At 39.2% G+C, this 14,263-nt stretch overlaps 1 protein-coding gene and 1 pseudogene across 2 annotated transcripts in view; both read left to right on the plus strand.

Moving 5' to 3' along the window:
• LOC138043523 (tumor necrosis factor-inducible gene 6 protein-like) overlaps positions 1 to 6,518 on the plus strand; it is an 11,866-nt gene extending 5,348 nt beyond the window's left edge. For both annotated transcript variants that reach the window (XM_068889846.1, XM_068889847.1), the window contains exons 4-7: positions 1,610 to 1,772; positions 2,706 to 2,875; positions 4,945 to 5,154; positions 6,304 to 6,518. In XM_068889846.1, coding sequence (XP_068745947.1) covers positions 1,610 to 1,772; positions 2,706 to 2,875; positions 4,945 to 5,132 — 521 coding nt within the window. In that variant the 3' untranslated portion in view covers positions 5,133 to 5,154; positions 6,304 to 6,518. The remainder of the gene's footprint in view (positions 1 to 1,609; positions 1,773 to 2,705; positions 2,876 to 4,944; positions 5,155 to 6,303) is intronic.
• A 4,112-nt stretch (positions 6,519 to 10,630) lies between these two features.
• LOC138040652 (uncharacterized) lies at positions 10,631 to 12,733 on the plus strand (annotated as a pseudogene).
• Positions 12,734 to 14,263: the final 1,530 nt, after the last annotated feature.

Below are 14,263 nucleotides of genomic sequence, written 5' to 3' on the forward strand. Positions count from 1 at the left end.
TTTATAAATTTTTATAAGGTTCACTGAGAACAAGGTACACAAAAAACAAACAATTTCTGTGCAGCATGCATTTTTTCAGTATAATTTGAGAGCTGAAAGTACAAAGTATTATTCAAAAATGGTCAATAGAGATGGAACCCTGAAAATAATTCGAAATACTTTTGATGCAGGATGTCTTAATCAATGATATTTACTACACTAACAAAATTCCAGTGCAATGAAATACATCATTGACTTTGAACCTCTAACAGGTCTTAATACGGCAAATCATAAGGTCCACCAGAGGCCTCTTCTTGTGTATTATATTTGCGACAGCGACAAATGTATCCCGGATAAACGTTGTCACAGCGTCTTGTTTGTCCTAAAATTAATTGCCAACACTTGAACACAACGGCCGCCATTTATGACCGAGGTCACTTGTACTCTTCGCCTTTCAAGATGACCATATACGTAGGTTTTTTTCAGGAGTTGACCTAAGGGAGAGCGCTCGTTTTATGTAATAAGGATAAGCCGGGACGTTTTTATTTTAGGCTGCCTCGTATTTACTCCAGAGGCCTTGTCGTCCTGCTCCCCTTAGGAGCATTTCAGGGTACCCTGCGAGCAATTAGTTTCTCCTACGCTTCCCGAGAGACAAACCACCGCGAGCAACCGTTAGTTTCTTTCAGTTAGCCACCATCCAGCGACAAGGACGAATAAATTAAACTTGAACCAGTAAAACAAGTTAGGAAACTTGTTTTGGCGCTTGCGCTTGTTTTTAGCTACGTAACTGCTGCGTTTGGGCGAGCCTGCTGTGTAGTAATTTCCCGCGAAATAAGACGAAGTTATGTCAAATACATCACGTGGGTTGTGACGTACTTCGCACATGCTCGATGGAAAATCAAACGGTTGCTCGCAGTGGTTTCTCTCTCGGGAAGCGTAGGAGAAACCAACTGCTCGAAGGGTATTTTCAAGGCCAATGAAACAGAAAATATGACGGCGTGAATCCCGCGCTGTAACCGCTCGGCCACGCTGCCTCCTTATATTAATGAATTGCTGCCTTTAAATAAGTATTCTGTATCAATTTACAGAATAACAACTAACCTATTCATTCTACATGGACTTGGTAAAAATAATAACTAACCTATTAGAGTATTTTGCATGCACTTCATTATCAATTTGATTCAGTTGCGAAACCTCCTAAACCTGACAACGTAAGCTCAACCAAAATTATGAAATGGCCATATAATGTGTAAAATGTGAATTGTAACTGCCAAAGAACAATTTCATTTGTCTTACCTAATTAAGTCTTAAACTTCGTCTACCTTCGCTTACTTAAAGCCGAGCGACTCATTTGCCGCTTTACACTCTAATTACGCTGCCTCGTCCTCTGCTTTTTTCAACCTTCCAAAACGACTAGCGCATAAGATTCCCCGGTCACTTCATACATGAGAATGCCCTTCGCACGGCAAAAAAAAGCCTGCTTCCCATCTCGTAAACACAGCCGTACATTAATCGCAGAACTGAGTTTTTTATTGGATATGTATTTGGTAAATACGAAATACAAAATGGTTTAATGTAGCGAGTTATTACTGAAGACTACTTAACTTACCTGATCGTTTTGCTTTAACAGACTGTGGTTACGTGGAAGACGACAACTTGAAAAGTCCTGGATGGGAAAATCAGTCGTACCCAAGCGACATTGACAATTGTTTTTACAGCGTTTCAATTCCACCGGGCAAGGAAATGGTTGTCTATTTTCACTTTTTTGAGCTGGAGTATGACTCAAGTTGCGAGTAAGGAGATTCATAACCATACAAAGCATTTTTCATGCACCCTTCAGATATTCTCGATCTTTTTCAGCCACTCTTTACCATAAAGTCAAAAAGAGTTGCCACCTTGTGACATATAATTGAGGCCCTTTGGCGATTGCCAGAAACTGTACTACCTCATAAGGTAGTGGGCCTCTCATTTTTTCAAAAGTTTTTGCAAAGGGGATTCATTTTTGCTTAAAACATTTTATCGAATTTTACGGGTGGTCGAAAAAAGACTTTTTCTCGTTTAACCAATGTCCTTTACTATCCTTCCTTGTTAGACGAGACTGTGACAGTTTCCATTTTTCCATTGTTCTTTTGAGAAGCGATTTTTCTCGTGACGTCACCCACCGTTAATAACCTAATTGGCTGTTGAAACAATGACTTCTCTTGTTCAGTGGTTGGCAAATTTGAATATGTGACGTCAATGTTTGTAAAGAAGAAATATCGCTATAAAGCGATCTCAATTATCGCGTACTCGTTCGGTACAAAGTCTATCTATCTTCACAGAGGTCAGCGGCTAACAGAGAAACCGTGGTAATGTCTATGTTAGTCCAAATTATACAATTGCGTGATTACTATTGACCTCTTTAGATTGTAAGTTTTGTTTTCCCATTTCAGACCACGTGATTTTACCCTAGCAAACACTTTCTTTCAAATGTCGTCTTATGCACGTGCTTATGCTCGAATAACTTATGACAAAACAAAAGGAGAATTCCCTTGAGAAGATCACGTGGTCCGCTGAAATGGGAAAAAAAACGTACAAGCTAAAGAGGTCAATTGCATGCTAACTATTCTAAAACAACGGCGGCATTTTTTGGTCGAATAAAGCATAAAACGTTTCCCAGCGACAAGCAATGAATAGGCCAATTAATATCAGAATATACTCCATCAATAGTGCCTTGTCTTTTGTAGGAAAACCTTCTTGCATATTTCCGGTGATTCTGGACAATTCAAGAGTTTTTGTGGGAATTACAGTGGTGAGACCTTTCTGGTGAAAGGATACTACGTTAATATAAACCTCTTCACGGAATCTTCTGTGACAGGAAGGGGATTCGACTTATATTTCGTACCTGTTGATCCGCGTAAGTCCGAATGATTAGAATGAAATGTATTACTGTTTGTTCCAGTTCAAAAAAAGTACATTAATTTAAATCAGAGGAAATTTCTTGAGAAAGCAACTCAGCAATGGTGATTTAGAGTTGGCTTAGAGTTCCAATTACAAGAGACGCCAACTCCAAGAGAGGATCAGTGAGTTACAATTCGTCGCGTAACGATAGCGTGATTTTTACAGGTCGACATGTGGAGCCAGTCAGGATTTACCTCGATTTCTTTTTTTCTCCAATGCCACGAATTGTGGTCTTTTCGAACCCAATAACTGTAGAAGCTTAAATCAGTGACATTGGGTACGAATACGAATCGAAGAGTACAAAACGGAATGGCCATGCTGTCAGAGCATCTACTGCCGGGTATGAAAAGATCGGCTTTAGGATAAAGGACTGGAAAACAAAGGGTTTTCTGGTGGCTACATACCTGCCAGGGGCGCGTTTCTCGAAAGTCCCGAAGCTTTACGGGCCATTTTCGGGTGTCACAATTTCTTCTGTATCTCAAGAACGGAGAGGATTTAAGTCGTCAAACTTCACAGACTTGTTTCTTTTAGTTAGCTTGAAAACATGTTAAAAGATCGGCTTTCCAAAACAAGCGGTTGGCAGTTTCACTAATGGCTTTCCGGGCCCGAAAAGTTTTCGAAAGTATCGAAAACTTTTCGGGCCCGAAAAGCCATCTGTGAAATTGCCAACCGCTTGTTTTGGAAAGCCGATCTTTTAACATGTTTATAAGGTAACAAAAAGAAAATAACTCTGAAGTTTGACGCTTTAAATCCTCTCCGTTCTTGAGTTGCAAAGGGATAAGTGTTTTGTGGATTTTTTTGGGAGCGTCTAGTTATAGTAAGTATATGTAATCGTACGGGCCAGAGTGTATCTAAGGACTAATTTCACGCGTCTTTTCAAACTTTTCACAAAACTGTCCGAGTCGCGAAACGACGAGAGCAATTTGACAATAGAAATCAATCCGTATTGAGGGAAGCCTGTTCAATGCCGTGACAAATGACAATCTTGAACTTAATACTTTTTCCTTCGGTTAGAGTTCAATTCAATCAATCGTTGCTGACAACAGAAATAGCGCTTCAAATGTATTTTATATGTGGACAAACAGCAGTTTAATCAGTGTCAGAGTCTGGAAGAAGATTCTCTTGTAACTTCGCTGGCTCCAGATAAGCAACTGTTAATCAATCGGGATCAAGTAATCATGCCCTCTTCATTACCAAAAGTATGCCCTCCGTCTCAGTCAATCTGAGTGGAGTACAATTCAAAGAGAAATCGTGCGAATGATTTTAAAATCGACCGAGTGCGCAGCGCTCCCTGAATTATACGACACGAGCTTCAATTACTAATAAATCGTAGCTAAAACAAAATTCGAGAATAAGAAGTCTTTGAATACTTTTTTGTGCAAAAAAGTTAAAATTAGATTCAATTTGTTTTGCAAATAGTCGGAAAATAGCAAGAAAGACCCCATCCAAGTGCATGTGATTGACGCGTGAATGGCACAGGTGTCCAATTACAGGTATCCAATTTGAAGTTGTTCAAATTGGATACCTGCAATTAGAAACCCACGTGATCGCGCGCCAATTACGCGGCAAAAAGGCGCGCACAGAACTAATCAAATTCGAGAATTTTGTAATGGTTAAGATTAATAAAGAAAGCGACTTATATTAAGGCCTAAAAACTTGGAAGACTCCTTTAGGATTGCTAACATTGCCTCCATAACTACGAAGATCACTGGGCAATGCTTTGTGTCACTTGTGTCGCAAAGGAGCGGCAAAACTGCGAAACAGTTTCCATGAAACATTGCTAAAAGAACACTGCTTTCATCTTTCTTTGAATTAAAGCTGTAAGTAAAAAAAAAAGTGATCAGGGCTATCCATTTTACCCCAGATATCATTTTCAAACCGTAAAATACATGACAATGCCAAGTCGACAACAGTTTTTTTAAACTATCAACAAAGGCGATTTGTTCTTATGTAGGAAGAAATAACCAGTGAGATTCTGAAATATTGCAATGTGCTGTATCTAACATTGATGTTTTCAAAATATAGTGCCTGCATCTTTAACCCTAAAGAAGAGGACTTATATGAAGAAAAGGCTGAACATTCACAGCGACGATAAAGCTAAAGATCGCAGGATTAAAGAAGCAATAAAAGACTTCCTGAAGACTCGTTTGATGAAAGAGCACAATTATGAAAGGGCAGAATTTGACTCACTGAAGCACAAGAAATATTATTGATCTAACTTTCATCTTAGCGGAGGTACTGCATGCCCCTGTGGTATTATTATATACACCGTGCTTGCAGAGGTCCTCAGTTCGCTCTATATTCCGGAAAACGAATAGACGAATATTACACTACGCTGGTAGCAAAAGTTCTCTGTTCGCTGTGTGTTCCGGCAAGCGAATTGATGGTGGTTCTGTAAACACGGGATAAAATTCTCTGGCGAGCCTGCGTCCAAAGTTTTAGGGGCCACTCTGCAAGCTAGCTCCACACCGTTTTCTATTGGGATTCCCTATGCTTGAATTTATTTCTGTTGATTTTTTCATGTACAGGAATTCTTTTGAGTGATTTCTTAACTCGTCCTTCCCCTCTTGAATAATTGTGTCGTGTTACGGTTGCCCTATTGTTGTAACACAAAGAGCTTTTGTATACCGGTAATAGCAATAGAGCGTTTTCACATGACGTCACGGCGGCCATCTTGGTGTTCCAATACATAGAAATGGTGGTCATGATAGTGTACCAAACTAATCCTCCGGGAGTTGAACTCTATTTTTATGAAAATACTTTTATTTGTTTCGGTAATGCAATATGGTCACGTGAGTGGAAACGCTCCATTGAGCAACCGTAACAGGTCACAATTATTCAAGATGGCGAATTTGAAACTGAAATAGGTGATTCTAAACTTCATTTTTATCCAATAAAAACGCTTTCTTTGAAAACCTTTCAAACAATTTTGATTGCAAACAGTATTTCCTGCGACTCCTTTTCCTTTTTTCAGGAGTGCAGGTTCTCTGTATGAATTTAAACTCACAACAGGTACTCGTTTGCCTTCTGGGTATCCTATACTATCTTTTTCAGAACATTAGAATTCAAGGTGGCCGTCGCATTGTTTTATTTCCGACGTTTTAATGTCTTTCTAATCAATCTCTCAGTTTCCATTTTGTCATCTGCGTAATCGCACGTTAATGTATCCTATATCCACAAACATAAAAATTATTAATTAAACAAATTCTCAAGCAAACATCGTCTTGCAGTTGAGTGTTTCACAAAATGTCCGAAGAAATTAGATGAAAAACGTGCTTTTCGGATTTTTTTGGGCACACATGGAGCAGCAAACCGATGAGTGTTTCTTGCGTGATACAGATTCATACGAAAACACCCATTCTTTTCTTTTGTACCGTCTAATAGATGCAGAAACGCTTTCCTGGCGAGAGGACAACGACAAATAGATGGACATGTTAGAGGCAACCCGGCAACACAGTACATAGAACGAGACTGGAGTAACAATAAAATACATAAACTTAAATGTAAGGTGGGGGGGGGGGGGGGGGGTGGTATTTCAAGAAAAACACAGGACTGTAGGTTTATATGATGGAATTAAAACAAGAAAGGAGTCAGCAGTATTCCCTTGTATGAATTTATTACCTTTAAGTGAAATATTGGGTGGCTTTGTCTTTGTGGTCCGGTTTCTTAACTCCTTTAAAGATTTTCAGCTTCTGTTCATTCTTCCCTCGCTGATGACTCTGTATTTTTTGAGAACTCTGTTTGTTGTTCTTCTAAGGCGATCGGTCATTTACATGCAAATTTCCATTTCCCGAACACCGTATAGACTCTTGGCCACGCATGAGTACACTCCATCCTCGGAGACCCAGAGGCAGTTTATCGGGACGGGGGCCCGTTTCTCAAAAGTCCCGAAACTTTACTTGGCGTTTTCGGGTGTCACAATTCCCTTTGTATCTCAAGAACGGAGACGATTTACCTCGTCAAACTTCAGATTTATTTTTCTTTTTGTTGCCTTGAAAACATGTTAAAAGATCGGCTTTCTAAAACAAGCGGTTGGCAATTTCACAAATGGCTTTTCGGTCCCGAAAAGACGGTTTTCGGGACTTTCGAGAAACGGGTCCCTGGACGAAAAAACCATAGGCAATTTCGGGACTGGCGTCAGAGCGAATTAAATTCTAATTATCTGGTTGGGCAGAAATTGCCGCAATTGCCTTGTTTCAGAGAATCACATACGGTGAAGTCAGATCGTGATTTCTTTTAAGGTCTTATAACGATTGGGTTAAGACTAGTAGCAAATGTATGGCTCTCTGTTTATCCTTCATCTAAAGCCAGCCTTAAATGAAAACGTTGGCACTGAGAAACTTTATCTCTGTTATTAGCAAATTTCTTGTCGTTTCATGTCAATAAATCTATGGTCGCCATTCCTTCCTCGTCTAGCTCTTATAAGAGACATACCCCGCGACAAAAATGTGGGTCGCAAAGGGACCCGCAAAATACAAAATTCGACCAATTTAACCTAGAGTATTTTGTTAAATGAGGACAATTACCTGTACATGTGTAAAACTTTAAAATGCTTGGTCAAAGCACCTTCGAACAGCCGACCAAATCTAAATCGTTGAAATGAACGAACACTTAAAAATGACTGAAACTGCGGATCGCAAATAACGCGGGCGTTTGTTAGAGCAAAAAGAGAGACTGCAATGATTTCATATTGCGTTTTGGAACCTCAGGGACAGATTGACAGCTCTCATCATCCTGCCTGTCATGCCAATTTGGAGAATATTCTCTCGGGAATCAATGGGCGTTTGCCGAAAATTTATATGTAATGTTTGTTGAATAAGGTGATGCGCGATGATTCCAGGACAAAAAAACCAGGAACAAATAAAAAGCTGTCCATGTCGGATTTTTGTTTATGTAAGAGTTCCTTCAAAATAATTTATAGCAATTTTCCATCGAGAAGCAGCGCCGGTGCCCCTTCAGAAGCCCAACGACCAAAGACATCTTAAGTGAGAACGGAACTATTTTTAACGTCTCAGAAGAAGAAAGGGCTTTTACTTTGGGCAGAAGAGCACAGAACGCGTCAACAGAAAGGAATGCAAGTGCAAGAAATTCACTCACAACCCTTCCACGCAGCCAAACACTCCACACTTCCAAACTTCCACACTGCCAAACTTCCACACTTCTCAATTTCCACACCTCCAAACTTCAACGCTTCAACTCCATGTCAAATGGATGTAATAATTTTCTCGCATTTGCATTCCTTTCTGATGACGCGTTGTGTGCTTCTACCCGAAGTAAAGGCCGAAGAAAGGCTTTCCCTGAAATTTACTTTGGAGGAAGCTTGGAATTACTACATTACAAAGTTGCTCGCTTTCTCCTTGTGTGAAAAAGCAACAGATATCCCAGGACAATGGAAGTGATGTCACTGAAGGAAGATTTAAGCGAAGTCGACACACGCCTAACAGTTCGAAATCAAGAGTCTTCATTCAAGACTACCGAAGATGATGATGGAAGCAATTAATCTACAATTTCTTGTGAAACGACCGTGGACAAACAATCCTTTCGAAAAGCCTAATGTTGGTTGATTATTTTGGCCATCTTTGAATTGGAAGAATCAGAGATCTACGATTTGACGATTATCGCATTCGCTTTACTGGAGCATCCTTGCGGGACGACATAATAATCACGGTTGGCACAACAGCGTTCGGGGGTGGAAGCTGAATAATTGGACCTCGATTATTCATTATTCTTCGTGTTTTTTGTTCGAATTATTCATTGTTCTTTTTAAATTTTTGTAGGTTATTCACTATTCATTGTTGTTATTCATTATTCCACTGGCATATTAACTGCGTTATTCATTATTCCGGCGTTTTCAGACCCAATTATTCATTATTCATTTTTTATTTATACTCGTTATTCATTATTCATTATTCAGCTTCCACCCCCGAAACAGCGTCGATCACACTTTTCGCAACAGTGAAACTTTGATAAATAAAGCTTTTAAAGAAACCTGTGCGCGGAATGGCCAAAACATCTTGCTTTTCAAAAAGAGAGAGTACGACTCCTGTTCTTGTTATATTTTCTCATCGTAAACGGCCTCCAAATTACCGTTGACGTCCACCCTGGTCAGAGTTTTTCTTTGTCCTTGTGTGGGCCCATTTCCATCAGTAGGGCTAACGCTCACATGGTTCATATGGGATAGAAATCTAGCACTTCACACTACCCTCTCTTCAGTTAATTCTGTTTAAAATATAAGTGCTACACGGCCAACGTTTGTATAAACGTAACCTTTCCTTGTTTCAGATAAGAGTCGGGTCTCGGGTCAATAACCCGATAAAGAAGGCTTCCCCACCCGAGAGAGGAAATATAAATATTCAGTTAAATATTACAACAAAATTAAAAAACAAAGATGGAGGTTTCTTGGCTAGCTAAAAATCACGTTCTTTAACTCTGAAACAGTTACGAACGATTAACATTCTTCCCTGTAGTTCATGCAATGAAAACAACAATCTTGACACAAGGTGATGATCACGTGCACCTTTGTGTTGCCTAGCACGTGCACGTGATCAATTTCTTCCTTTTGACAGAACATTATGACCTTCTCCTTGATTCATAGAAGTCAGAGACTGCAGAAATTTTAGTGTTTTTACGATCGAATGTCATTAATCTTTCGCTGAGAATTCGAAATTCAGAGTTATGTATAAAAAGTATGTTACTTTTTTCTTCATCTGTCTTTTGGCTTGCCTTTTACTGTTAACTCCCGACTTTTGCGATGCTATTTGGTGCAAACGTATTAAAGCCAAAAAAAAAAGATTGACCTGACATCAGATTAGACTATTATGAAGCGGAAACAATATGTTCAATCCTTTCTTGATGTTTGAAATAAACGTTTGCTTAGTGCAACTGCAAGACGTACATGACGTCCGTCACAGCAATTTGCAGTTAGTTTTTTTGCAGACTATTTAACTCAAACATCCGGTTTCGATACATTACAATAACGAACACAAAAGCGAATGAAAGGATCTTAAATAAGAAATTTTCAACACCTCAGTGGTATTGGGATAAACTGATTGAAACGTTAAATTGTTGCGAAATCCACGTTATCTCTATCTTTGAAATTGGTATTGTAGCCATACGTGTCAAAATAAATTGAGTCATTGGGTAATTCGATAAAACCAAGATACTTCAACAGGAAACATAAAAAAGCAATTTGAAGGATTTTAAACTGATTTGTATAAGTTTTTGATGTTAAAAAATTCGAAATTTAACAAGCATTTGAATATCGGCTGATGATGGACATCGGACAGTCAGAGCATAATTAATGCATAAAGATGGCTATGAAACTCGACAAGTCTTTTTGTTTCATGTTTTTGTCTGTGTTTTTGGCCTTGACGGTGCACAAAACACATCTTTTTCGAGAAGATAACCAATCAAATCGTTCGATTAAATTTTGTGCAACTAATCTGCGAACACAAGGGACATTGCAAACAAAGAAGATGCACTGCAAACAACAAAGCGAACCGCTGCAAATAAAAAACAAACGCTGCAAACAAAAAAACAAAAGCTGCAAGAAAAAAAAAAGACGCTGCTGCAAATTTAAAAGGAACGCTGCAAATAAAAAAGAACACACATCATGCGCGCGCACTCTCCCGGTGGGACTGGGTACATATCAAGTGAGCGTTTCCCTCCCTTTTTCAAACTCCGTTCTGTCAGAACAAGGAGTGTATTTGTGATGTTTTGTACCTTTTGTGGCGCCGGGGAAGCTTGAGACAGTATATGTGAAAAATGCGTGGGTGAAAAAGATATCGACGATGTGATAAAGCACTATATATATTTATTAAATTCTCATCCTCGGATAATGCATTTCGCGTGCTCTGATTGGTTCACGTAATCTCGGTTACTAGCTCATATACCTTAGTTTGACCTTATATAGTAAATGACTGCGCTAAGCGTCGCTAAGCTAAAAATTTCTTCCCCGGAAAGCGAAATTTCTTTGTGAATAAAGCCAAAATAGAAAAAAAAAAGACTATTTTTGTGGAAAGTTTTGATCAATTCTGACGTTTAGAAGTACGCAAAAACCAAGAAATGTTTTTGTGATGCGCCTTCGTCTATCTGACCAGAAGGTATTACGCAACATCGCATCTTCATCAAGTTTTTCGATTTCTCTCGGGTTTTCTCGCTTCCTTCGCTCGTAATTCTTACTTCCAAATTTTTGGAGTTTAAGGAATTTAATAAAACAATTATTCCATTCGCGCTTGTTGGATACGAGACTGCTTATAGCCAACTCGGCGCTAAGCGCCTCGTTGGCTATTTACCATCTCATATCCAACTCGTGCTCTTGGAATAATTGTTAAATATCCGTATGACGCTATTGTCGATCTCTTTGAAAAACGAGAAGGCCTCCATATGTGTGTGAGATCTCTTGGATTGAAGAGGAAAGGAAATGCCAAGATAACAGATGATTCCGAAATACGAAGTGTCATTCGTGAAGAAATGAGAGGCCCTGGAAGTTTATCAGGGTACAGAATTATTTGGTGTGCTCTGAGACTGCGTCATCATATTCATGTTCCCCGTAATTTTGTGGCAAACATTATGAATGAAATTGATCCTGTTGCGGTGGAGGAGAGGAAATCTAGATGCTTAAAGAGAAGAACGTTGTTCTCAAGGGGAGCCAATGGTTCGTGGCATATATATGTGTAATCAAATGGCGACGAGTGAAATTAGGAAATAATTTCACTTGCGTTTTGTCAAAATTCTGATAATTTCCCTCGCCTAAAGGCTCGGGAAATTATCAGAATTTTGACAAAACGCGCGTGTTCTGATAATTTCCCTAGCCTAAAGGCTCGGGAAATTATCAGAATTTTGACAAAACGCGCGTGAAATTATTTCCTAATTTCACGAGAAAATCATTTGATTACCTTTTAATGTCGTGGGTGACAAATTACGCTCACAACCGTAATTGCAAAATCGCTCGAGTACTTTATCCAACTGCTCGGGAAGAATCATCTCCAGGTTTTTCTCAAGGCTATTTTCGTCACACCACTTCTCAAAAACTCTCACCCAGTTAATTGTGCTCTTTCACGTATTTAAATTTTCTGCCGCTTCTTTTAATTTCGTAACTTCTTCAATGGTCACTGTCTTAAATCTAGACGCCATCTTGGCTCTGATCGAGATACAAGAGATGTTACCATAGCAATTTTGTAATTTCACATGTGAAATTATAAATTAACGCTGAAATTTCGCGCCTAAATAAAGGAGTAATTTGTCACCCATGATATTAAGACGGTAATTGTATTTATAGGCATAAAAATGTAGTTTGAATATGCAGCTATCAAAATTACGCCACGCCCTTCCCATTGGAAGAAGAGCAGGTTAGTGATTAATCTCCTTCAAGTTGTAATGCACAAACTCTTTCCTTTCTAGGCTACGACAAGCTAACACCATACGGGTTCCATATACATGATGCAGTGGGTGGATTTAGTCGATTCATTTTATGGTTAGAAGTAGCCCGAACTATCAATGACCCAAGAGTACCTGCGGCCTTCTACCTCAAACAAGTACGAGAAGTAGGTGGTTTCCCTTTGTCTCGTAACTGCCGGATTGTGGATCCGAGAATTGCATTGCCGCTTCCATGTAGTGCGTCTTTCGTAACAGTCAACGAGATGTTTAAGCATGTGCAAAGTCTCTTAGATACCGTTGATCACCTGCCAATCAACGAATTGAAGGATGGTGGCCATTTTTCAGGCAAAACAGATCGAATTGATGGATAAACCTGTTCAAGGACTTGATCAATTATCACTGCTGTACTTTTTCAAGAACATGGCATCAAGAATAGCTGTTGTCTTACAGAGAGATATAGGGTATTTCGGTTGAAAGACGTTCCAAGTTCCTCTTTGTATCGTTGCAGTGTAAACGGCTCCGTGCCCCGTGGCAGGTACTTTACTTCGGTTTTAGGGATACAGCAATGTAGAGCTACTGGGCCGATATACATTTATACGTAGATCACTGTTGAACCTTCACCATCTTTTCCCTACCTTTTCTGAGAAGCTCCTCAGCACTGGTCGACGGCAAGACAATAAGAGGCAATGATAGACGATCCACAAATTACGTTCAGTTCTCCGTCTTTTAATCTACTGAATACTGAATACAGAACTTTATTTTACGTGGCACTCCACTTAGCTAAAAGCTACTTTACAGGAAGCCCACAAATAAACAGATAAAAAAAAAGGAAAGATAAAATTTAGCTAACAATCTAAGAATTTATAATTATCGTAGAGATGTATTTGATATTTTATTAAAGGTATGGGTAAACACTAGCAATAACTATGGCGTTATATCTCCGCCAAACTGATTCCGGCAAAGTCATAGTTTAGCATTCAACTTTACAATTCAACAGTCTTGTTGCTACCGCAGTGAGTGAGCCTGAAACGAACAAACGAGGCAGCTCTTTAAAGGGACACAACATTTTGGAGTAGAAAAATAAACTCCTTGGTGACTTTTTAATCTGGAATTAACGTTAATAGGCTTTTGAGTAACCTGGACATTAGTTAAGTGAAAGTTTTGAAAAGTGTCAACCTCAACCCAAAATCAAATTTTGCGCCTGGAGTTTATCTGCATGCTTGAAATCTGTTTCAATCCTCTCGTGTTTTCATTCCATTTTAAGTCTATAGCTGAAAAGCTGTTTTGTTTTATACTTTTCTTCATCCTACGTGATTATTTAAAGGGATGGTTCATTACTAATACTTCACAGTTCTGTGAAAAGGTGAGAGTTATCAATTTGAACTGTTAATTCGGATTGATCATGTACAATTTCGCATTTTAGTGTATATAAATTCCCTCCTTTTTCTAAGGAAGGAATGGTTTTTGTCGAAGACGCGGTCAATAAAGATCAGCTATTCGAAATTATACGTGAGAAAATTAAAACGTTCTAGGGATATGTTTCCGCTTCTGAAGCTTCGGATGAAGATTCGGAATGATGTAAAATCAATGATGCTGGATTGACCAGTTCCACAATTCCACCGCAAGGTTGTTTAATTCTAGGGAATGAGATCCCCCCATGTTGCTGATATATCAGTGCAACTGCTGTTGTATTGTCCAGCTGCAGCTGGACTCGAGTGCATGCCTTTACTACCGTCTGTAAAGGACTTTAATCATAGCTGCCTTTAGTTCTAGTGTATTTAAATGTTATAAGGCTTTTGAGAGTGACCATCGTCCCCTTATTCTTATCCTTTTACACACTGCACCCCAACCCTTTTTGGAAGCATCTGATTGTATGATCCTAGAAGGGGGCGGGTGTATGATACGCTCGTGGCCCTGAGGAATATATGTCAGCTGATAATGTCATGGGTTTATCGAAATTTCCAGC

This window comes from Montipora capricornis, chromosome 3 (genome assembly GCF_036669925.1).
Source record: "Montipora capricornis isolate CH-2021 chromosome 3, ASM3666992v2, whole genome shotgun sequence".
NCBI lineage: Eukaryota > Metazoa > Cnidaria > Anthozoa > Scleractinia > Acroporidae > Montipora > Montipora capricornis.